The 25,068-nt window shown below is 44.2% G+C and overlaps 1 protein-coding gene across 2 annotated transcripts in view; it reads right to left on the bottom strand.

Annotated features, from left to right (window-relative positions):
• Window positions 1–734: 734 nt before the first annotated feature.
• The window catches only part of ESR2 (estrogen receptor 2), a 132,945-nt gene continuing 108,611 nt past the window's right edge, over window positions 735–25,068 (bottom strand). For both annotated transcript variants that reach the window (XM_073610690.1, XM_073610689.1), the window contains 3 exons: window positions 11,858–11,991; window positions 9,042–9,222; window positions 735–1,370 (listed from right to left, as the gene is read on the bottom strand). In XM_073610690.1, the coding sequence (XP_073466791.1) occupies window positions 1,193–1,370; window positions 9,042–9,222; window positions 11,858–11,991 (493 nt within the window). In that variant the 3' untranslated portion in view covers window positions 735–1,192. The remainder of the gene's footprint in view (window positions 1,371–9,041; window positions 9,223–11,857; window positions 11,992–25,068) is intronic.

Below are 25,068 nucleotides of genomic sequence, written 5' to 3'. Positions count from 1 at the left end.
CTGTAACTACAGACAGTGTTGAAAGGGGAATCCTTCCCGCTGAGCCATTGTGTACTCCTGGTGGAAGCCGCCCCTGCCAGGAGAACACAGTAATTATTGCAAGCGGCTATAGCATCCAATAGCAAAAAAAAAAAAAAAGTCACATGTAATATCCAGCAGGTTGGTTGTACCCAAGTTACCCAAACAATCAACCTGGGTACATTCTGCTTGCCCACACATGGTTCGAATCTCAGCCGGTTCCTGCTGAACCAGCCAAGATTCAAACCATCTATGGCTGGTTTAAGATCATTAGGTTCTAACCAAATGATTGAACTAGGAAGCAATGGGGTTGATTTACTAAAATAGGTTCCAGTTTTTTGGGGGGTTTTGTCAAAGCTTAATTGAACAAGCTGAAGTTAGAAGTTGATTGACTAACATTTACAGTTGCACAAGATTTTGCACTCTTCAGTCTTAGTAAATCAACCCCAATCTATGCACCAAAATAACTCTTCCTTCAAGTGAAGACCCATGTCTTTTGCAGTCCAAGGAGTCCTAAAGATGTCTCAATAGTTGTCCAACCCAGCATCTAATATGGTCACCTGAGAAGTTTGTAGTTCACCTTTTGAAAGGGTTTCAAGCTTTCATTATACAAACCATTGTATTTTTCAGTTGAGCAAATGGCAATAAATAACAGTTAAGGTTCTAAGCAGCGCATATCAACAATTGTTTCAGACACAGTTAGCAAAATCTCCAGCATAATTTTCATGTTTAATCTGTAGTCAATATTTATCTTTACAAACATGGGTAAAATAAGGTTGCCACCTGTTTTATTGATTGGGCTTGTTGCCATCATTATTAACAGGACAGACATAGTAATAAAACAAACAAAAAACACTAAGGACAGTGTACCCCCACAAAAATGGCAACTCCAGGTACAAGCCTTGGCTCCGCCATTATAAATATGTACAAATCAAGTGCATGCAAATTGAAACTCACCTGAGAATCCGATATAAAATTATCTTCTTGTATTAACTATACAAAGTACATTCCTATCTTAATTGGAATTTGGGAATTTTTGTCCATTTGTAATACAGAACAAAAACGTTTTCAGCACAAACAAGAAAGCTTCATTATCGCCTTGTAAAAAGTCAAGTAAATGTTTGTGGGCTTTGTTCAGTCATCAGTTTTCACATTAGTTACAGAGCTTGGCCAGTCACTGAGGTGGCTGGGAGCTGGTGTCCCTACCGTCTGCTTTGGCACAGTAGCTGGCAGCTGCCATCGGCTTTCTATGGTCCCGGAGTGTGTGCGCATTCAGCATCTCTAGCAGCAGGTCATAGACAGGCACCACGTTCTTACACTTCATGCTAAGCAGATGCTCCATCCCTTTGTTACTGAAAACAACAAGGGACAAGTTTTAGGTGTGTTGCATACAGATATTTTAGTAACATATAGAAAATGTTTATTTTTCTTCTTTCGAGGTGACCATAAGATTTGTTCCAATGCTCTTGAACCTGCAAAATCTTCAAGAACAATGTATTGGAAAAGAAAATGTATTTTAAAAGTTGGCACATACTGTAGTGACCTAGGGACCGGCAGATGAAATCACAGTATGTCGTGAGGATTGCGGGCTTTTCAGCAAAGGAACTAAGTAAACACTCATCTGAGAGTTAAGTGAAGAAGAGTCTTCTTTTGCAGAGGCCCTTTACTGTTAGTATAAAAAAAAGCTCATCCCTGACGCACTTAAACTCATCTTTGACAAGCTCTCCTGCCACTCTGTTCCTCTGACTAAGTAGGGAGTCATACCCTTTGTAAGCTTCAAGATGGATGATGTTGGAGCTTACACAGGGTTGCTGATGTCACTCTCCTTCCTCATGTGGCAAAGTTCAGGATCAAGCACAGAACCATAGGAAGGGGATTATGTTTTCCCCCATAACTACAACAACCGAGTATGTTGCAAGGTACCAATGGAGGAATGGAGCAGCAGGAACATGTGATGAAGCTGAGTATAAGTTGGTTGGAAAGGTGTACTTTTAGGTGACCGTGCAAAGTGACAGAGTCTCTATAAAGCCAAAATTCAGGCAAATGGCTAAAAACAAAAACTATACTATATGGGAGCTCCTGTTTACCTGTCAAAGGGATTTGTATTTCTGTTCATCTAGTTCTGATATTTACACCATTATGCCACACAGTACAACCTTACCTAGCAGTGTAGAATACCTGATTTTTTTTTTTTTGGGGGGGGGGGGGGGGATTCGTGCTGCAATTGAGTAAAGCCTGGTACACACTGGCTGAAAATTGTCAGTTTCTGCAGGAACTGGACAACTTTTAGTACATTTTTTATGCTATCTGTTCGACAGAACTCAGTTTAAAGCAGAACTATACTGGATCCAGTGATACGGCGTCGCTGCTAGCCACTGACATTTTCGGGCGGCCATTTTCCAGGGTTCAACTGCTTTCATGTGCAGTCAGATGCATTGCCAAATTTTTATAATGAGCTGGGCAGGATGGGGGAAGATGACTGTGTGGTCAGAATTTAATAGAACAGCCAGAAAGAGTGGCACACCAATAATTGCTTGTGTTGGTACAGTATTCAGTTTTTTTTTTCAACCTGCTGCTTGAATAAAAAAAAAAAAAAAAAAAAGAAATGTCAATGTGTACCCAGATTGTGATTGGACAATGAAGGAGAGGCAGTACACCGATGAGCTGATAATAATAATAAACATAATCTGTCAGCCTGTTTTCTCCACCTATCAGCATGTCATGTTGGCATGAGGACTGCAGCACAACCGACCATTTCCTTTGTGCTGCTTCTCCCTTTATTAGTTTGAGCTCTGTAGTTACAAGGACTGCAGACGGCTGATTCCAAGTCAAATTCAAATTCAAGTAAGGACGAATGTTCTGGCAACGACTGTCAAAGCTAGGAATACCCTCTCACTTCCTGTTGTGTTCCCAAACAAGAAGTCAAAGGAAAAAATAACCTGATAGGGAATCTAACACTTCCCTAATCTATCCAAAACGAAATATATTTCTGGCTACACATACACTCCAAACGCTTTGTAGTGGAACTAGATATCAACCAGAGCTTTGTATGAAATGATAAAGGTCTGAGAAGATTAGCACAACATACAGAGACCATGTGATGTTTGGAAGTCAACAAATATTCAGGAATGTAAATATAAAAAAATATAAAAATTGCCATAGAGCCCATGTACCTTCCCTCTGATCAGTGCCTGGAGGCACCAGCAGTGATCACAGCAGCTGGTATAGGCTTCATACACTTGGCCACAAGAGAGTGTAAAGCATGCATGGAGTGTAAATAACTGCCATAAGGGAGCCACAGGTGCAGCATTCAGCCTTCATTTGCAATTAGGGATGAGCCCGCTGTTCGAGTCGAACGTAAGTTTGAGTCGAACATCGGGTGTTTGTTCTAAAATGAACCGAATATATGGGGCGTTCGCAGGAAATTCGAGCACCACGGAATGCAGTGCATTGCTGTATGATGATTGGCCAAAGCATGCACCTGACCTGAATGCTTTGGCCAATCACAGCGCGCTCTGCTGAGAGAGCCATAATTGTCCAAAGGCAGGGTGGCTTTGGCCAATCATGGCTCAGGGGGACTAAGTCCACGCCCCACACTCTTTAAGGCTGCTTGTATAGTGGGCGTGTATAGTGTGTGGACGGAGATAGTTTGAGCTAGATTAGGCAGACAGGTTAGTTAGTGGCAGTGTATTTGATATACATATATATATTATATACACACAGTCTAATTAATATAAATATATATTAATATACATATATATACACACACACACACTCTGCATTCAGTGTAGACTATATATTCAGTCAATGCAGGCAGTGTAGTTTATATAACACAGTGTATTGAAGTGGTTAAGGGGCGTGGGGGTACCTTCAGATCTGGTATGGATTTTAAGGGGAACCCTGCACCAAAATTTAAAAGAAAAATGGCGTGGGGGCCCCCCCAAAATCCATACCAGACCTTTATCTGAGCATGCAACCTGGCAGGTCACAGGAAAGTGGTGGTGAATGAGAGATCAACCCCCCCGAACCGTACCAGGCCACATGCCCTCAACATGGGGAGGGTGTTGATGGGGACAAGGGCCTCATCCCCACAACCCTTGCCGGTGGTTGTGGGGGTCTGTGGATGGGTGGGCTTATTGGAATCTGGAAGCCCCCTTTAACAAGGGGGCCTCCAGATCCCACCCCCCCATGTGAATGTACCCCATACCCATTTACCAAAAAAAAAAGTGCCCCGCGATGTAAATCCATCGTCAATCATGGCCCCACTTTCACACTGAGGCGCTTTACAGGCGCTATAAAAGTAGTGCCTGCAAAGCGCCTCTCCTGTCACTTCAGTGTGAAAGCGCAGTGCGCTGGCAGGATGCTAAAAAAGTCACAAGCATCATCTTTGAGGCACTTTAGGAGTGGTATATACACCGCTCCTAAAGCGCCCCTGCCCATTGAAATCAATGGGCGGCGCCGGCAAAGTGCCACTTGGGGGGGGGCGCTTTTAACCCTTTTTCGGCCACTAGCGGGGGTTAAAAGCGCTGCTAAAACGACAGTAAAGCGTCGCTAAGAATAGCGGCGCTTTACCGCCACCGCCTTCCCGCCCCAGTGTGAAAGTGCCATTTCAGTACTTAGGGTTCAGCTTTAATTTGTTAGTCAAATCCACCTAAATCTGCTAGTCCATTTAACACTACCCTCTCCGCAAATTAACAATGTTGCTGTTCAAAGGGGTCTTCGTGGCTCCTCCATCCAGAGTGCAGACAATAATCGTGTTACTGGCTGGATCTCCAGGTGTAAATAAACATGAAAAACTTGGCAAATGGGGCCTTTAGAAATTACATGCAGTAGACCCAGCAGGGGTTTTGGCAACAAGCTGCAGACAGAAGCCCCATTGAAAACAATGGGAGGCCTATGGCTCCCGCAGCTACTGCTGCTTGGATGCAGACTGTCGTAGGGGGTGAGAGGGCTGCATGCGGGCCATATTAATAGTTAGACCTGCCAGGTCCACCTTCTACAAAAAAACACTTATGTCAACTGTGTTGCCCCTAGCAACCAAATTTCATCTTTTTTAGCAAGTCAAAAAATTAACTGCCCAACCTCAGACAATTTTTTATTTCTTTTGGTAAGGTGAGGAAATGTTAGAATCTCTATGGAGGTATTACTGCTGTCTATGTCTTCCTATTCCAGAGATCCCTGTTCCCCTTATTCTTGTGCTTGTGTCACAGGGATAAAAAAAAAAAACTGAGTCGCAGAAACAAAACACTCTTGAGAGCCCATTTACCGTAGCTTTGCCATCTGAGTAGCATTTCATGGTGGATCACTTTCAGAGGAAGTCTGACATAATACCTCCTTACTGCCTGTTTTAACCCCCAAAAACCTGTACCACTGTGCTGGGGCAGTTGCAGCTGGGCCCCATTTACTTGGATGGGTCGCATTTAGCCGGTGGTACTGAGGGCAACAAGGCAGGGGGTTAAGTTTCACATGTGTACACTCCCATGTGCTGGCTTTGCAGCTTATGGGGGAGCAGTAAAAACACAGCTCATGAGTTTACTCCCAACAACTATTGGAAGATCATCAGATTAATTTGCTGTGTCCTCTTTTCACAATGACATCTGTTTCTCCCCATTTCTTGTCTTCTCACTTTTTTTTATTTTTTATTCGTGACATAAATAAATCTCCTTAATGGAGTCAAAGCCAGCAATAAAAAATCTAAAAAGAAGTTTACCCTATCCAAAACTAAGAGCTAGAGCTTGGCATATGGAAGGCAAAATGTACAAAGAACTTGTCCGAACTCAACCCTTATCATACATTTAGCATTTCAAGTATCATTTTGAACAACCTTAGAATATATGGCAACAAACAACTAAACTACAAGTACTGCTGAAGTGGTAGATAAGCCATGTAGGTCCATTTCTTACCTTAGCCTGTCACTGAGCAGTGACTCACAGGTGAGTGTGATAAAATGACAGAGAGAGGCATAGACATTATCAGGTGTTTCATTATATGTGAATCATGTGTGTGAATATGTGTATATTGAATATGTGTATATCTGAATCATTAACCCCTTCCTGACAGCCATAAGGATGGTATGGTATTATTCAATATTTCTGCGTAGCCAGGCGCCTGGCTAACTAACAGGAGCAATTTAGGACACTGTGTTGCAGTTGCTCTGTGTGCTTCCACCAGACTTTTATGCCAACTCAGTTAATTTTATCCGGCCTCTAGTTAGGATAGCGAGTCAGCGAGCATGAGTAACTTGAGAGACTTTGGAGCAGGCTGCAGTGAACTGTGGGAGACGTGGGAAACCCTGCTATGAAAGTTATTGGAGTGATGGACTACAATTCCCAAAGAGAGACTGTTACGAGGAGAGAGGAACAGTATTTTCCTGGGCTGTGGAGTAAAGGATGTCCATTTGCTATGAGAAGACTGGAGGGTGTGCACTGCTATTTCTGTGTGCACACTTGCCAGCTACAACCTGAAGCCTGAGACAGAAAACCAGAGTGCTTATTCGGATGAGGAAAAGTCACTCTTGGGGATTGAGGTCCTCCTGTCCTTCGTGCCAATGCATGCGTGCATTCCATCACCCTGGCTCCCCCCTTCCTTTTTTCCCCCTTTCTGCTCGCTCTTTTTGGTGCCCATAGGTGTCCTTTTAGTTCCTCTGTTCTTGTTCCTCCTTCTCTAAAAAACTGAAGTGTCTGCCCCCGAGCAAACTTTGGCATATTGTCTAAAGTCACCTCCTCCTTTTTGGAAGTGAGACATTTACGTAGGTTTCAGTGATGTCAGCATATCTTGCATTTCTGTATCTCGCAATATAATACCATTCTACTTTGAATCACCTCTGTATTATGTGAGATATTGTACCTATTCTGTTGCATATTGCTCTGACTGATGCTTTGATCTTTTATATAAATAAAGAATGTGAAAAAAAAAGAAAACCAGAGCACTAATAGCCTGTGCGTTTTAATCTAGGTTTGCTGTATCGCTGGGACTGGTGAGAGTCCACTGCTGTGAATGACTTCTGACCCTCTACCTAGTGGCTTCTAATCACTGCATACAGACATTAAAGGGACTGTACTCATGTGCACCACCTTAAAGACTGGGTCCCACCAGACCTAGGTGCTGCCTACCATTAACTGTTCACAGAGACCTTGCATTATTTACTTATAGCCAGAGGTACTGCTCTAAGGATATACAGTATATACAGCTATCCAGATAGAGTGCACTCTGAAGTGGTTATTGATTGCAGAGATGTTACTGTGCTGGCACTGTTTTTTGCTGGGTTAACTTTGCTCTAGTAGTGTTTTAGACTATGCTGCTATAACCTAGTAACCACATTGTTTAGCTTACTGATAACTGATTCTTCTACCTGTTCACTTACGTGTGTGTTGAAATTTGCTGTGACAATATACATACTTTATTTATAGTAAACCAGTCTGGTGCTTATTTCTTTATACTATAACATAGCTGTGTGCAGGATATTTATATGTGTGCTCCCATTAGCATTTGCAGCAATACTTTGCTTAACCAGGAGTGTCAAAGGGGACAAGGTTGTTCGCAGACTGGAGGCAAAAAAACAGAGAACCCAATATACCAAGTGGTTCCTGCAGGAGTAGCGTTTAACCTGGTGTGCTGGACAAAGTAAGCCATGATCTCCTGCAATTGAGGTGACTGCCAGGAAGTGGGTAACATCTTTCAGTAGAAAGGTCTATTGTCCATCTGTCTGGCCATAGTTCAATGCACACACATTTCACCCTAATTTCCAATTCAAATTTGTTTTTAATGCATTGACAATCATTTTTTTTAAATATGACAAAATAGGCAAAATCGGGAGCTATTGTATTGTATCAACTGTCAATGACAGTTGACAGATAAAATGTTTTTTTTTTTCTTTTTTACACTGAGCTTAAAGTGGTTCTAAAGCCTCACAATTTTTTACCCTAATGCATTTTATGCATTAAGGTAAAAAAACCTCTGCTGCAGGATACCCCCCAGCCCCCCTCCTATTCTTACCTGAACCCGATATGATCCAGCGCCATGCACAAGAGCAGCGGCTCTCGCTGCTGTCTCTCTCCTCATTTGGTAGATTGACAGCTCCTGTTAATCAACTCGAGGGAGTGCAGGACAGGGCCAAGTCAGTGGACACAGCAGTGGGGTTTGAAAGCGAGCACATGCAAGTGCCCCCATGGGAAGGAGCTTCCCATGGGGGCATTGGACAGAGAGGAGGAGCCAGGAGTGCCAGTGGGGGACTCAAGAAGAGGAGGTTCGGGGCCGCTCTGTGTAATGCCATTGCTCAGAGTAGGTAAGTATAGAGATATTTGTTATACAAAAAATGTTTTTTCTTTACAATCGCTTTAACAAAGTACTTACACTATTTCACATGTTTATTAATGTTTAGGGCAGTGCAGTGGTTTAGTGGTTGTATTTATGCCTTGAAGCACTGGGATCCCTTGTTTGAATCTTGGCTTGGACACTATCTGTAGGGGAGTGTGCTGTGCTTGCATGGGTGTTCTCCCACACTCCAAAGAAATGCAAGTAGGTTAAATGGCCCCTGTCTAAATTGGTCCTAGTATTTGTGTATGATAGATCAACTTCTGTTTCAACCACAGTGGCCATATATGAATCAAAATTTGACCAGTTCCTGCTGAACCAGCCAAATGTCTATCCATGTATGGGCAGTTTAATTGATTAAAATGCCTATTCAAGTCAAGGTAAAGTAACAGGTACACTTAAATGACCACCCACTAACATATTTACCTTTCATTCACTATCCCCGGTAAGGATGGGTTCTTTCACATGGGGATAGAAGTCATACTGACTTGCAGCTTACATGGGACTGTTTTGACTTGGCTTCAGCAAGCAAATTAGGCAGCAAACAAAAGGCAAGTATAAATAGCTGGGGCTGGCTGGTTGGTGCACTTTAAGGAAAAGGTCAATCTTGTTCATCTCTCCCAAAGTAATGCTCCCTTGTCAATTCACCCCTTCCTGTGTGTGTTTTACAGGGCTCACATTGAGGGTTTGTATGAACTGTGTGATTGTACCTGGCATGCCGCACATGGGAAAGCAGCATCAGTAAGTTGGCCAAGCGGGAGGACTGCTGCCGGAAGGGAATTCCACTCTTGGCTATGACCCAGACCAGTCCATCAGTGACTGTGTTTAAGAGGTGGTGCAGTTTCCTGCTGCTGTCCGATTCCTCCTCAGAACTTGATAGTGGGAACATGTCTATGAGCAATACAAAGCAAAAATGGCTTACAATATTATAAAGAACTGTAATTTTTTTAGTTTTGGATATAATACACATAGGGCATCATAATATTTAACACTGGGCACCATTATGGGGTGCAGGTATACTATTTGCTAGTATACTTATAAAACAGACCTATTTAGGTCTGTGTGGGTTTTTGCTCAGCTCAGAGGCGACTCAGAGGCATCTCATACACATCTGAAATGCAAGTTGAATGCTCCTGAAAGCATGCTACATTTATTTATGTATAGAAGCTCCCAAATGTATGGAAAGCCTAAATCTATTTTTCAGTATGGTTTGGCATCATGCCTCACAGTATACAGTTTTAGTAAAGTAAAGCAGATTATTGTTTGTGAATCTATTACAATGTTTCATACCTTAAGGTCCTGCCAGGAACATCACTTCCTGCAGCAGGCTGACAACATTAAGCCACTGCTTTGCAATTTAAAGCAGCATGATCAACCTGCGGTTAATGGCAGGTAACAAACCAGGAAACTTTGCTACGGATTCCTGCCTACCTTAAGTGTGCTTTAACACTGGGAGGCCATGTAGTGGACATATGATCACTGTGATTAGCTCTCACAGCAATCACATGTAGGCAGGTTGCGAGTCTTGCCAGCTATGGACTTTACCCACAAGGACTTTACCTATACAGATACCCTGGGGCAGCCACTATTAGTGTTAGATAGGGAAAGGATGTTCTGCCATGTTGTGTTTATCATGCTGAATCTCTAGTTAAAGCTGTCAACCGCACAAAGCCTGGTCTGAAGTTACTCAAGACATGCACATGGGGTTCTTGCGCACACACACAAGCTTCTGAGTCTACTACTGCACACCAAAGATTCTAGTAACATCACAGCAACAAAAGGTTAACTGCAACCAGTTGTTGGCATGGTACCTAGTAAGGTGACAGGTTCTCCAGTAGCGAGGGGGTCCGGTGTTATGGCTCCCTCCCTAGCTGTCTGTTTCTGTCGGTCTCCAGGAGCGCATTCGAGTTACAGAAAGTTACGGCCTGATCACTGTGTATGGAGGAACAAATGTTAAGTGAGCATGTATGGGGTCCGTGCTATGTGCTCTGCGGGACCCCATTCTGTTACCAGGAGTTGGGTACGCTGACTGGTGGAGTGGGCATAGGCTATGCCTGTTCCCCCAAATGCAGCACAAGCACCTATTCAAGTGTGTAGAATACGGGACGCTATCCTTAGAAGAACTGTAACTACACACAAGCGGCTCATCTCTTAGTTGGAGGACTGCCTTAATGTTTGACTTTCACATGACTGCAGCCCTTGTTTGGTCCTGACACTGATGAGCACGCCTTCAGGCAAGGTGTAATCCCTCTGTTATAACAACTGACCCTTCTTGCCACCTGGTGTAGCCCAGAAGAGCCCACCCCAGGGTAGGCCTCCTGTGTAACCCACACTTGGCACCCAACAAGTTAATGGGGAGAATATCTTCCTCTTGGCGCCGAGGAGAGAGGGAGAGCAGAGCATCTCTATCTGAGTATTCACCTGCCAGTGGGGTTGCGAGCCTGAGACTATGAGTGAGGACACCCAGGGGAACCCAGCACCGCCCACAGAGATCCTTCACCGCTTCTGCAGAGAGGTTGGAGCATCCACTCATCCTCCGCTTCCCACAGCTGATCACCAGTGGCTTTCAGGAAAAGATTGAGGGGGCCCCCTTCTACAGTAAGCATCCACAGCAGCATCCTAGCAACTTGTGAGAGAGATATCCACCTCTTATTGACACTGCTAGCAGAGACTGAGCCACTGAGAGCAAGACATCAAGTGTACTCAATCCATACAGCACCCATACCGCATCCTATACTGCACTTATTCCAGACCTAGACTCAACCTATACAATCCCTATACTGCATTATACTGAACCTTTACCACATCTGCACCCCATTTACCTTGCACTGCTGCTGAGATTATACTGCATGCAGGTTACCTGGGACTGTTGTTAAGTGCAAAGATGTCGTTAAAGAGTCCTAACAATAGCCGGCAGAAAAACATCTCAAAGGACTTCCTCTCCTGTAATAATAATTCTGCAAGCCCTCTTTGTTCTCCTGCCCCTACCGCTACCATCCTCCTTTTCTTTTGAATAGTGCATACTTAGTTGGTTTAGGACTAGCACTGCTACCATAAATGAGCTCTGGCAGTATAGTTCCAGCACTAGGTGTGTTCAACTTTACTACTGCTCACTGCTGTACTTGAGGTGGCCTTGCCACTGTTTATGGTGATCTGGACTCCAAATGTCATTCTATGCCTAGTCCTTATTGTTAAACCATGTTGTATGCCAAATTGTGTTATTACCATCGTTAATTAATTTTTTGCTTGCCTAGTTCCTAACCATATTGGGTGACAATATATTAAGTTTGCCTTTACTGCCTGATTTGGTGCCTGTTTTCTTTGATATAGCACTACTATTGGGTACAAAGTATTACTTTCAGGGATTTCCTGTGATATTATATGTTTGTACACTCAACCTGGCGTGTCAGAGTGGCTGAGGTTCTTGAGAAGGTTGAGGCAAAGAACAGAGGACCCATCCTATCCAGTGGTTCCTATGGGGGTAGGGCTACAGACACAATCTACAGTATGGTGGACCCTTACTCACTAGAATTCAGCAGGATCATGACCTTCAGGCAAAGGTACTCTCTGTGTTGCAGTTTTAGCTCTCGAAATCTTGAAGTTGTAGCCAGTAGCATGTCAAAGATTTCCAAAATTCCTTCCACGCATTTGCCTTCCTCCCTGTAAATACAAAAATCAGCCTTCACCCACTGCTTCCACACTGTGCCATGAGTGAATCCTACTGACCTCTCTCTAACTTTATTTACTACAGGGTAAGCAGTAAGTATTGAGGGTGGACACAACAGGCAAGCAGAGGTTTTAGAAGGAGGTCAGCTATAGCAGCCAACATATTTTTCTAAGGACAGGTGTAATTAATTATTTTTAATTTAGATTAGCACCAACATCACCAATATACAGAGTGCTCTACAAAGATCACTGAACAGTCCTTGCCCCAGAGCAGCCTACAGTTTACAGAAAATATTTTTATAATTGTAACCCCTTGGTTAGTTGTCTGTTTTTATAATATTCTTTTTTTTTTTCTTCAAAGTAGTAGTATATAAGTGTGTATATATCTTGTTTTGATTCTGGTCCAGTCTGGTCAGGTGATTCAGCAGCTCTGACCCCCCCTGTATAAAGGAGCACTTGATAATGACTGTGAATTCCCATTGCCGTGACATCACCCATAGACTTCCATGGCCGGCTGTTGTCTGCGCTCCCTCCGCTCCCCTGCAGCATCTGCTCTCTGACACTGGGAAGCCGAAACTACAAGATCATATGCAGTGGCAGCTGGTGCTCAATAATTCGATAGGGGGGGGGGGGGGGGGCAGCAGACCAACATGCCCCCCCCCAGAGATAGACAAGAATGTGGGGAACACCAGCAACACCAGGAAAGGGAGACGAACGGCCTCTTTACCTTAGGAGGCAGATGTCCTGCCTGGGATGACTCCGATCTCTCCTCCTCCTCCCTCCCCTGTGCGAGCCGGGGAGTGCTGAATGCTGGATGGTTGAGCCGCTACAGGTGAGCGATCCTAGAGTCACAGTGGCAGCTGGCGGGTCGGTCGGGTTTCCCCTGCGTCTCCCCCGTCCATGTGTCTCCTTTGGCCATGGTCTCCTCCCTCCTCCTCCTAGGCCAATTGGAACGCTTCTTCTTTCGGCCAATCGGGAAACAGGTCTCACGACCCACTTCCTGATTGGCTGGGAGGAGAATCAGTGTGACAATAGCAAATATTCATTCGTTATTGTCACACAACTGGGTGGGCTCAGGGCTCAGTGCTCTGTGCCCCAAACCCACCCTTTTTTGAAGCTTATTAGAGCCTCTGGCTCTATTCATGTGCTTAAAAAAAAAAACCCTATTGGATTCCATGCGTCCGGTGCCCCGCATGTAAATTAAGGGGAGCGGATGCATTGGATGGGGGGGGGGGGCACCCAATGCGCCCCTAATGGATGGGCCGCCACTGATCATGTGGCTAAACTAGACTGGATTAAAAAAAAGAAAGTAAACATTTTTTTTTATATAGGGTATGCAGGATAGGTAGGAGGGGGGAGGAAAGTTTTTAAGAATTGTTATGCCGCGTACACACGATCAGACTTTCCGCCAACAAAACCGTGGATTTTTTTCCGAAGGATGTTGGCTCAAACTTGTCTTGCATACAAATGGTCACACAAATGTTGGCCCAAAATTCTGAATGTGAGAACGCGGTGACGTACAACACGTACGACGAGCCGAGAAAAAGAAAGTTCAATAGCCAGTGCAGCTCCTTCTGCTTGATTCAGAGCATGCGTGAACTTTTGTGCGACGGACTTGTGTACACACGAATGGACTTTCCGACAACAAGTTTTGTTGGCTGAAAATTTGAGAACCTGCTGGCAAACATTTGTTGGTGGAATTTCTGACAGCAAATGTTCAATGGAGCATAGACACGGTCGGACATTCCGACAACAAGCTCACATCGAACATTTCCCCACCGTGTGTACGCGGCATTAGAGTTATACCCTGTACACACGATCAGACTTTCCGACCACAAAACCGTGGAATTTTGTTCGAAGGTTGTTTGCTCCAACTTGTCTTGCATACACACGTTCACACAAATGTTGCCCAACAATTACGAACGTAGTGACGTACAAGACGTGCGGCAAGACGATAAAAAGGAAGTTCTATAATCATGTGATATCTCCATTACGAACGCTAGTTTTACAAGACTGAGCGCTTCCGGCTCGTACTTGATTCCGAGCATGCGTGGACTTTTATGCGACGGACTTGTGTACACACAATCAGAAAGTCCAACAACAAAAATTTATTGCTGGAAAATTTGAGAACCTGCTAGCCAACATTTGTTGGCGGAAAGCCCGCCAACAAATGTTTGATGGAGCGTACACACGGTCGGACTTTCCGCCAACAAGCTCACATCCAACATTTGTTGTCGGAAAATCTGATCGTGTACGCGGCATTAGGCTTTTCTCCACTTTATTAGCAACTGACCTGGAACAAGCATGCAGATTAGAAAAAAAGCAAGTGATGTCAGAATTCCTGCTCCTGCTCTGGTCTCACTTGTTCAGTATAACAGCCAGGCAGCTCATACCTTCAGAAGGGAAAGTCCACAGTAGTAGCCTTCATTTTTCTCTCGGTACAGGTTTTCTTTAAATGTCCATACCATAGTGATACAAACACACAACTTAGGGCAAGTTTGAAAAGTAGAAAACATCAGCATGTTTGGCATTGATGAGAGGAAAGCAGAAGCCCTTAATCTGAGTTATATGTAATAAACACACACGCAGTTACATAGAGGATCAGTAGGGGGCAGCAAAAATGTAATTCCTAAAGTCTAATCCAGGTACCGTCATCTCTTTGTGCTACCTTTACCTCCAATCACATTCAAATGTGCAAGGCAGGAATGAAGTGGAATTCCAGGTTTTAATACACTCTAACCACTTCACCCCTGGAAGATCCCCCCCCCCCCCCTTCCTGACCAGGCCATTTTATGCGATACGGCACTGCGTTACTTTAGTTGACAATTGCGTGGTCGTGCGACACTTTACCTAAATAAAATGTATGTCCTTTTTTTCCCACAAATAGAGCTTTCTTTTGGTGTTATTTGATCACCTCCGTGGTTTTTATTTTTTGCGCTATAAACAAAAAACGAGCGACAAATTTTGAAAAAATAATATTTTTTACTTTCTGCTATAAAACATATCCCATAGAAAAATATATAAAATCAAAATTTCTTTATCAATTTAGGCCAATATTATTCTGCTACATGTTTTTGACAAAAAAATCCCAATAAGCGTATACTGATTGGTTTGCACAAAAGTTATAGCGTCTACAAACTATGAGATATATTTATGGAATTTTTATTTATTTAATTTCTTTTACTAGTAGTGGTGGCAAACAGCGACTTATAGCGGGACTGCGATATTGCAGTGGATAAATCGGACACCTAGCTTACACTTTTGACACTATTTCGGGGACCAGTGACATTATTACAGTTTATCAGTGCTAAAAATATGCACTGTTACTGTATTAATGACACTGGCTGGGAAGGAGTTAACATCAGGGGCGATCAAGGGGTTAAATGTGTGCCTAGCTGGTGATTCAGTGTAGTGGGGGAGGTGCTTTTACTGGTGGAAGGCATAAATTGGTGTTCCTGCTTTACAGGAACACAGGATTCATGCCTTCTCTACTGACAGAACGGCAACCTGCCTTGTTAACATAGGCAGACTGCCGTTCTGCCTGTGTACCAAACAATCAGTAGGTGTCGGCGGACATCAGGTCCACGGATCCTGCTGTGTAAAATCACCGCAGGAGTGAGCTGCCAGCGGCGCGCAAACGTGCCCGATACCCCGGAAGTGCGGGATCACGTATATATACATGATCCTGTGCAGTGCAGCTGCCCTGTAGCAGTAAATGTGCTATGGGGCAGTCGGCAAGCGGTTCAATTGATCATTTGGGCCAAGGTGGCCAAAATTTTATATTTTTTTTATTAAAAATGCAGCTGCCATGTGCACTGTAATATACTGTAGTAGCATTAGCTTCTTCTGGCAGCAGTAAAGGTAACTTCCGGTCTGATGCTGGAATTAAAGTGTTACTAAATCCGCAACAGTAAAACCAGTCTGTATTTGCAGTAAAGCATGTTTGTTATACTCACTGTGGAACCTAAGGGGTCAATCCTCTGCATTGTGTAAAAAGGCTGTTTGATCCTGTATGCACAGATCCTCCCTTCCTTCCACTGTCCCCTAATATTTTACTGATAACACAGAGCCTATGGAGTCAGGCTGCACATGCTCAGTTTGTTGTGTATTGCTAGACAGGTTTTTTTTTTTCTTGGGAGAGTGCATGTGATCAGCAGAGGGCCAATCAGCACGGTCCAGACAGAAGGTCAGGGGTCTTGCAGTCTCATAGGACAGTCAGAAAACTCCTCCTACAAGCTTTAACCAGTGCTTGGCTGGACACTGATAGAAGTCACAAGACTGCTATATACTACTGATGAGAAAAGGTATTTAGCAGTTTATATTTACTAAAATAATTGCATTTCCATGTACTGTGTACTGTGATAGACCAGATATAGTGAATGCAGAGTCCTGGGTTTAGTAACACTATAAAGAGTCGGGCTGAGGGCTTCTTCGCTTTCAGGAGAAGTCTTGTATTTTAATCAATGAATACAAAGATGCCTCTGATTGGCTGAGGTCGAAATTGAGACATCATCCACCCGCCTCACCTTGGTCAATCGGTGGAAGCCTTGTATTCCATCTCGGCCCAGACAAATTATTTAAAGTGCACCAGAACCTGTAATTTTACTTTAAATTTGATTGATGGCTACAAGATGCAACAAGGGTGTTTCAGCATCACCAGCAGATGTGTTTCAGGAGCAACAGGTTTTATATAATAAAAGGAGAAAGGTGGACTGGTGTAGTACAGCAATGTCTGAGACCCGACCACTCAGCAAGCCTGCAATTTTACCTGTATGCATCTCAAGATTCGTTATTTAGTCTGAATTATGTGTACCTTTAAATATTTCCAGTAATGTATTGCCGCGTACACACGGTCGGAATTTCCGACAACAAATGTTCGATGTGAGCTTGTTGTCGGAAATTCCGACCGTGTGTAGGCACCATTAGACATTTGTTGTTGGAATTTCCGACAACAAAAATTTGAGAGCTGGTTCTTAAATTTTCCGACAACAAAATCCATTGTCATAAATTCCGATCGTGTGTACACAATTCCAAAGCACAAAATTCGATGTATGCTTAGAATCAAGCAGAATAGCTGCACTAGCTATTGAATTTCATTTTTCTCGGCTCGTCGTACGCGTTGTACGTCACCGCTTTCTTGACGTTCGGAATTTCCAACAACATTTGTGCGACCGTGTGTATGCAAGACAAGTTTGAGCCAACATCCGTCGGAAATCAATCCAGGATTTTGTTGTCAGAATGTCCGATCGTGTGTACGCGGCATATGAGTGGCCACAAAAACGTTATATTAAAATCAAAGCAGTAGCTAGTTTTAATCACAAGAAATGTTCTGCGATTTACCAATGTTCCCTCCTTAAAGAGATGCCTTAATAAATATTTACTAAACAACAGCTGCCAAATTGGTTTTGACCTGCTTGTTAACTGCGCCGTGAGCAAGAGGAATATTTTACATAATTCTCAGTCACAGGAGGGTTCAGGTGAGGAAACCATTTACAAACAACCACAAAAAAAAGGGAAAAAAATTATAATTTGCAAGTCATTCCAAGGAAATTGAAATATTTAGTGAAGAGCGGAGAGAGAGGTGATACATTTAGGAGCAAATTAAAAAATAATGAGTCCACTCGTACAGACTCTCACTGTTTAAACCTGTTTGAAGATTTGTTGTCCTGACACAGCGCCCTGGGTGTCAGGCACAAAATGTATGTTTAAAGAGAATATGATTTCAGCTACAGGGCAATGGGGAAAAAAAGCAAGTCTGAATTTGAAACCAAAACAACAACAAGGCCACAATTGACTGCTAAAAGGGAAAAATATGGCATAAAAGAAGTTCCAGAAGTCTTTGAGAAAAAATATTCTGTTACATGGGTCTAAAGCTGTCCTCAAACTTTATCAACAGTTCATGTTCTGTGGTTCTGAACGCCCAGGTGGTTTAACATGAACCTGTGATGACAGAAATATGGGAGATGTTATTGCCAATTTTGTTGCTAACAGGTGCCAGAGCGGTCATACTATACAGATCCTGGCGTCGATACCTTGTGAGTCACTGACCCATGACAAACATGTTAACCAAGGGTAGGCAACCTCAGCCCTCCAGCTGTGGTGAAACTAAAAGTCCCATGATACAATGCAAGACCCTGGCAATCGCAGGCATGACTCTTAAGCCCCATACACATGATATGACTTTGTACAAACTTTCCCTTGGATTTTTGTACAAAGGGCGTTGGCCAGAAGTTTGTATTGCATACAGACGGCAGGACTTTTCCAGCCAACTTTCACCAAATCACGTGTTTTTTTTAGCTCTTTACCACCACCCTTTGGTCAACTTCTGTATTGTTGTCTGATATTTTGTCAATCTCGCCACTTTTATTGGCGAGATTGACACCTTGCGAGCCGGGTTCACACTGGTGTGGGGATCCGAGTTGGATCCCCGCCAATGCCAGGCACTGTGTTTGGTATGAATCTTGAGGGGGAACTCCACACCAAATTTTAAGTAAAAAACCGGCATGGGTTCCCCTCCAGGAGCATACCAGGCCCTTAGGTCTGGTATGGATTTTAAAGGGAACCCCTACGCCGAAAAAACAGCATGGGGGTCCCCCCAAAATCCACACCAGACCCTTATCCGAGCACGCAGCCCAGCCGGTCAGGAAAGGGGGTGAGGACGAGCCAGCACCCCCCCTCCTGAGCCGTACCAGGCCGCATGCCCTCAACATGGGGGGTGGGTGCTTTGGGGGAGGGGGCGCCCTGCGGCCCCCTCACCCCAAAGCACCTTGTCCCCATGTTGATGAGGACAAGGGCCTCTTCCCGACAACCCTGGCCCTTGGTTGTCGGGGTCTGCGGGCAGGGGGCTTATCGGAATCCGGGAGCCCCCTTTAATAAGGGGGCCCCCAGATCCCGGCCCCCCACCCAATGTGAATGAGTATGGGATACATGGTACCCATTCACCTAGGGAAAAAAGTGTCAATAACAAAACCAAACTACACAGGTTTTAAAAGTAATTTATTAGGCAGCTCCAGGGGTCTTCTTCCAACTTCGGGGGTCTTCTTCCGACTTTGGGGGTGTCTCAGGCCTCTTCTCCCTCTCTCCGGTGTCGTCTCCGCAACTCTCTGGTTCTTCTCCGGTGCCTTCTTCCTTCTGCCGGGCTCCTCCGCTATCTTCTGCTCTTTTGCCGCTCTTTTGCTAGCGGAGGAGCCCGGACATCTGGATCGTCTTCTTCCCTCTTCTCTTCCAGAGATGTTGACATGACGCTCTCTCCGACTGTAATGCTGTCTGTGCGCTCTGCTATGACTTATATAGGCGGTGACCCCACCCCCCTATGACATCACAGTCCCAGGGCATGCTGGGACTGTGAGGTCATAAGGGGCGTGGTCATGTCATCCTATGACCACGCCCCCTTATGACCTCACAGTCTCAGCATGCCCCGGGACTGTGATGTCATAGGGGGCGGGGTCACCGCCTATCTAAGTCATAGAGCGCACAGACAGCATTACAGTCAGAGAGAGCATCGTGTCAACATCTCTGGAAGAGAAGAGGGAAGAAGACGATCCAGATGTCTGGGCTCCTCCGCTAGCAAAAGAGCGGCAAAAGAGCAGAAGATAGCGGAGGAGCCCGGCAGAAGGAAGAAGGCACCGGAGAAGAACCAGAGAGCGCGGAGACGACACCGGAGAGAGGGAGAAAAGGCCTGAGACACCCCCGAAGTCGGAAGAAGACCCCTGGAGCTGCCTAATAAATTACTTTAAAACCTGTATAGTGTGTTTTTTTTTTTATTGACACTTTTTTCCCTAGAAGAATGGGTAGGGGTACCATCATTCACATTGGGTGGGGGACCGGGATCTGGGGGCCCCCTTATTAAAGGGGGCTCCCGGATTCCGATAAGCCCCCCGCCCGCAGACCCCGAAACCAACGGCCAGGGTTGTCAGGAAGAGGCCCTTGTCCTCATCAACATGGGGACAAGGTGCTTTGGGGTGGGGGGCTGCAGGGCGCCCCCTCCCCCAAAGCACCCACCCCCCATGTTGAGGGCATGCGGCCTGGTATGGCTCAGGAGGGGGGGCGCTCGCTCGTCCCCACCTCCTTTCCTGACCGGCCGGGCTGCGTGCTCGGATAAGGGTCTGGTATGGATTTTGGGGGGGACCTCCACGCCGTTTCTTCGGCATAGGGGGTTCCCCTTAAAATCCATACCAGACCTTAGGGCCTGGCATGCCCCCAGAGGGGAATTCCCTCTCGCGCTCATCGAAATAGGAAAATGTGTTTTTCCCATTGCAGCCAGCACGAGATGTACAGTACCCCGTCGCCGAGAACCATTCTCGCGGCCGCGTACTGTAGTTTGTACAAAAGTCCGATGCCTTTGTGTACACACAATTGGACTATGCTCCATCGGACTTTTGCTGCCGGAAAGTTTGTCCGTTCATACAGCCAACAAAAGTCCGATGGAAACAGAAAAAGTTTGTCCGATGGAGCGTACACACAGTCGGATTTTGCTCCAAAACAGCTAATTTGCATGTTTGTTGTCAAAAAGTCTGATCGTGTGTACGGGCCTTTAGAGGCTAAAGAAGACAAGATCAAAATGACAGGCCCAGAGCCTGCGCCTTTAACCTCCCTGGCGGCTCGGGGTGGAATTTCAGAACCAAAAGCGGTAATCCCGAACCAGACTCGGGATCGCATTGCAGGATCCAGGAAGAGCTTACTTACCTTGTCCCCAGGATCCTGCGATGTCTCCCCGCAGTGTGAGCAGCTTGTCCTCCGCTCCGTTCGAGCTCCGTTCCCTGCGAGCGTTGCGACGCACGGGGATGGAGAACGGCGCCAAATTCAAAAAGTGAAACACACACAATACATACAGTATACTGTAATCTTACAGATTACATTACTGTATGAAATAATTTCACAACCCTTTTGTCCCTAATGGCGTCTCCAGTGCACTGCATGCAGTTTTATATTATAAAAACTGTTCTTTCTGCCTGGAAACTGGAGATTGCGATAATAAATTAGAATCACTCGCAGAATTGAGCGATAGTGATTTGTGGGGAGATCCGTCATCAAACACTGAAAAGCAATGACAGTGACAATTCTGCAACTGAGCAAATTTTAGTTTTTTTGATTTGATTAGATTATTGAATAATTTTTATTATTACTATATTATTATTTGGTATAATTATTTATAGTTATTTATTATATTATAATTTATGATTTCGTGTTTCAAACTTTATCATACCCGAGATGTCTACTAGACTCTGGTTTGGACAGATTTAAGTGAGTTATTCCTAAGAATTACAGGCCTACAAGATAAAACGCCAAATTTCCATGCAAAATAATTGTACCACTTTCAGCATCAAAAATATGAAATAATCATACCGTCAGGGAGGTTAAATGATTTAAAATGCTCTCCTGTCTAGTTTTGTAGTTAAACACAGGCAACTGGGACCATGTCCCCTGGTTCATGCCCCACGTCAGCGACCCACAGCATGCCTGCACCACTTCACAGTGCCTGTATTGTTCCAGTGCCATATTCTGTCAGAGCCAAAGTTGGTTGCATGGTGCACAAAGCATGCCATTCCATCTCTCAGATAAGTAAGCACTGAGTTCTTTTATATAGGACATTTTCTCAATCACCAGCAGTTTAAGAGCCAGTGTCTCTTCTACTGACATCAATGTAAGGGGCAATTTTCCTATCACTCACTGCCAATGTAAGAGTCAGTGTTCCTCCTAGCTACTCCATTTTAAGGGACCATTATAAGGGACTGTCTTACTCCCACTGTCTACCAATATAAAGGGACAGTCTTACTCCCACTGTCCACCAATGTAAGGGGCTATGTTGATCCCACTGACTACCAAAGGGTCAGTCTTACTCCCATTGACTACCAATATAAAGGACAGTCTTGCTCCTACTGACTGCCAATATAAGGAACAGTCTTGCTTCCATTGACTGCCACTATAAGGAACAGTCTTTCTCTTACTGACCACAAAAGTAATGGATAATCTTATTCCCACTTACTACAAATATAAAGAACAATCTTGCTTCTACTGACTACCATTGACCACCAATGGAAATGACAGTATTACTTCAACTGACTACCACATTAATAGTCATAAAAAGACATTATTATTATTATTCAGGATTTATATAGCGCCAACAGTTTGCACAGACATGTAAATGGGTGCACTTTGCCAGAAGTCAGTAACGCACACAAAACTATATGGTGTTAAACTGGCATTAACAAACAGAACTATATGGCGTTAAACTGGCAGTAATGCACACAGAACTATATGTCGTTAAACCGGCAGTAACGCACACAGAACTATATGGCGTTAAACTGTCAGAAACACACACAAACTATATGGTGTTAAACTGGCAGTAATGCACACAAAACTATATGGCGTTAAACTGGCAGTAACGCACACAGAACTATATGGCATTAAACTGGCAGTAACGCACAAAACTATATGGTTTTAAATTGGCAGTAACGTACACAGAACTATATGGCATTAAACTGGCAGTAACACACACAGAATTATATATGGTGTTAAACTGGCAGTAACGCACACAGAACTATATGGCGTTAAACTGGCAGTAACGCACACAAAACTATATGGTGTTAAACTGGCAGTAACGCACAAAAAACTATATGGCGTTAAACTGGCAGTAACGCACACAGAACTATATGCGTTAAACTGGCAATAACGCATACAGAAGTAAATGGCATTAAACTGGCAGTAACGCACAAAACTACAGTGGAGACGGAAAGTATTCAGACCCCCTTAAATTTTTTACTCTTTGTTATATTGCAGCCATTTGCTAAAATCATTTAAGTAAATTTTTTTCCTCATTAATGTACACACAACACCCAATATTGACAGAAAAACACAGAATTGTTGACATTTTTGCAGATTTACAGCTCACAGTGCCTGACAGAGCAAATGAGAATCATGAGGTCAAAGGAACTGCCTGAAGAGCTCAAAAACAGAATTGTGGCAAGGCACAGATCTGGCCAAGGTTACAAAAAATTTCTGCTGCACTTAAGGTTCCCAAGAGCACAGTGGCCTCAATAATCCCTAAATGGAAGACGACCAGAACCCTTTCTAGAGCTGGCCGTCTGGCCAAACTGAGCTATCGGGGGAGAAGAGCCTTGGTGAGAGAGGTAAAGAAGAACCCAAAGGTCACTGTTGCTGAGCTCCAGAGATGCAGTCGGGAGATGGGAGAAAGTTGTAGAAAGTCGACCGTCACTGTAGCCCTCCACCAGTCGGGGCTTTATGGCAGAGTGGCCCGACGGAAGCCCCTCCTCAGTGCAAGACACATGAAAGCCGCATGGAGTTTGCTAAAAAACACTTGAAGGACTCCAAGATGGTGAGAAATAGGATTCTTTGGTCTTATGAGCCCAAGATAGAACTTTTTGGCCTTAATTCTAAGTGGCATGTGTGGATAAAACCAGGTACTGCTCATCACCTGTCCAATACAGTGCCAACAGTGAAGCATGGTGGTGGCAGCATCATGCTGTGGGGGTATTTTTCAGCTGCAGGGACAGGAAGACTGGTTTCAATCGAGGGAAAGATGAATGCGGCCAAGTACAGGGATATCCTGGACGATAACCTTCTCCAGAGTGCTCAGGACCTCAGACTGGGCCAAAGGTTTACCTTCCAACAAGACAATGACCCTAAGCACACAGCTAAAATAACAAAGGAGTGGCTTCACAATAACTCCGTGACTGTTCGTAAAAGGCCCAGCCAGAGCCCTGATTTAAACCCAATTGAGCACCTCTGGAGAGACCTAAAAATGGATGTCCACCAACATTTACCATCCAACCTGACAGAACTGGAGAGGATCTGCAAGGAGGAATGGCAGAGGATCCCCAAATCCAGGTATGAAAAACTTGTTGCATCTTTCCCAAAAATACTTATGGCTGTATTAGATCAAAAGGATGCTTGTACTAAATACTGAGCAAAGGGTCTGAATACTTGGGACCATGTGATATTTCAGTTTTTCTTTTTTAATAAATCTGCAAAAATGTCAACAATTCTGTGTTTTTCTGTCAATATGGGGTGCTGTGTGTACATTAATGAGGAAAAAAATGAACTTTAGCAATGGCTGCAATATAACAAAGAGTGAAAAATTTAAGGGGGTCTGAATACTTTCCCACTGTATATGGTGTTAAACTGGCAGTAACGTACACAGAACTATATATGGCATTAAACTGGCAGTAACGCACACAGAACAATACGGCATTAAACTGCAGTAACGCACACAGAAGTAAATGGCGTTAAACTGGCAGTAACGCACAAAACTATATGGCGTTAAACTGGCAATAACACACAGAGAAGTAAATGGTGTTAAACTGGCAGTAATGCACACAGAACTATATGGTGTTGAAACTGGCAGTAACGCACACAGAACTATATAGTATTAAACTGGTATTAACGCACACAAAACTATATGGCGTTAAACTGGCAGTAACGCACACAGAAGTAAATGGCGTTAAAATGGCAGTAATGCACAAAACTATAAGGCATTAAACTGGCAGTAACACACACAGAACTATATGGCATTAAACTGGCAGTAACGCACAAGGTCGTTAAACTGGCAGTAACGCACTGTCAGGAACGGTGTCATCTCCTGTTTCACCTGCTGGTGGCACTATTACATTCAGCACCAAAAGGGTGTAATTCCAGTGGCCACCAGCGGGTGTCTCCCTGCCTGGACTTCAGACTTGCCATCAAGCACACCTGTCATGGGTCTGCTGGGCTATATAGACCCGCCCTAAACTAGGCTTCAGTATTTGTCTGCTAGCCTTTGTCCTTGCCAGTACCTGCTCTTGTTCCAGCCTGTTCCTGGACCCCGTTTGTGTATCCTGTCCTTGAGTCCTGTTTCCCGTTCCCTGCTCCTTGGTCTGCTTCCTTATTCCTGGTTTCTGTTCCCTTGTCACTTTTGCCCCTGCCTTATTTTTATTTCATGTTTATTTCCTTGCTCGTGTATTATATTAGTCAGATAGATAGTTAGGTGGGTTTGGGGGTTTGCTGTGTTCTCACTATTTACTTGTTTTTGGTTTGCTGTCTTGATTACACATGTGTCTTTATCATTAGCAATAA

Source organism: Aquarana catesbeiana, linkage group LG13 (assembly GCF_042186555.1).
Source record: "Aquarana catesbeiana isolate 2022-GZ linkage group LG13, ASM4218655v1, whole genome shotgun sequence".
NCBI classification, from domain to species: domain Eukaryota; kingdom Metazoa; phylum Chordata; class Amphibia; order Anura; family Ranidae; genus Aquarana; species Aquarana catesbeiana.
This window is presented reverse-complemented; position numbering and strand designations above follow the sequence as displayed.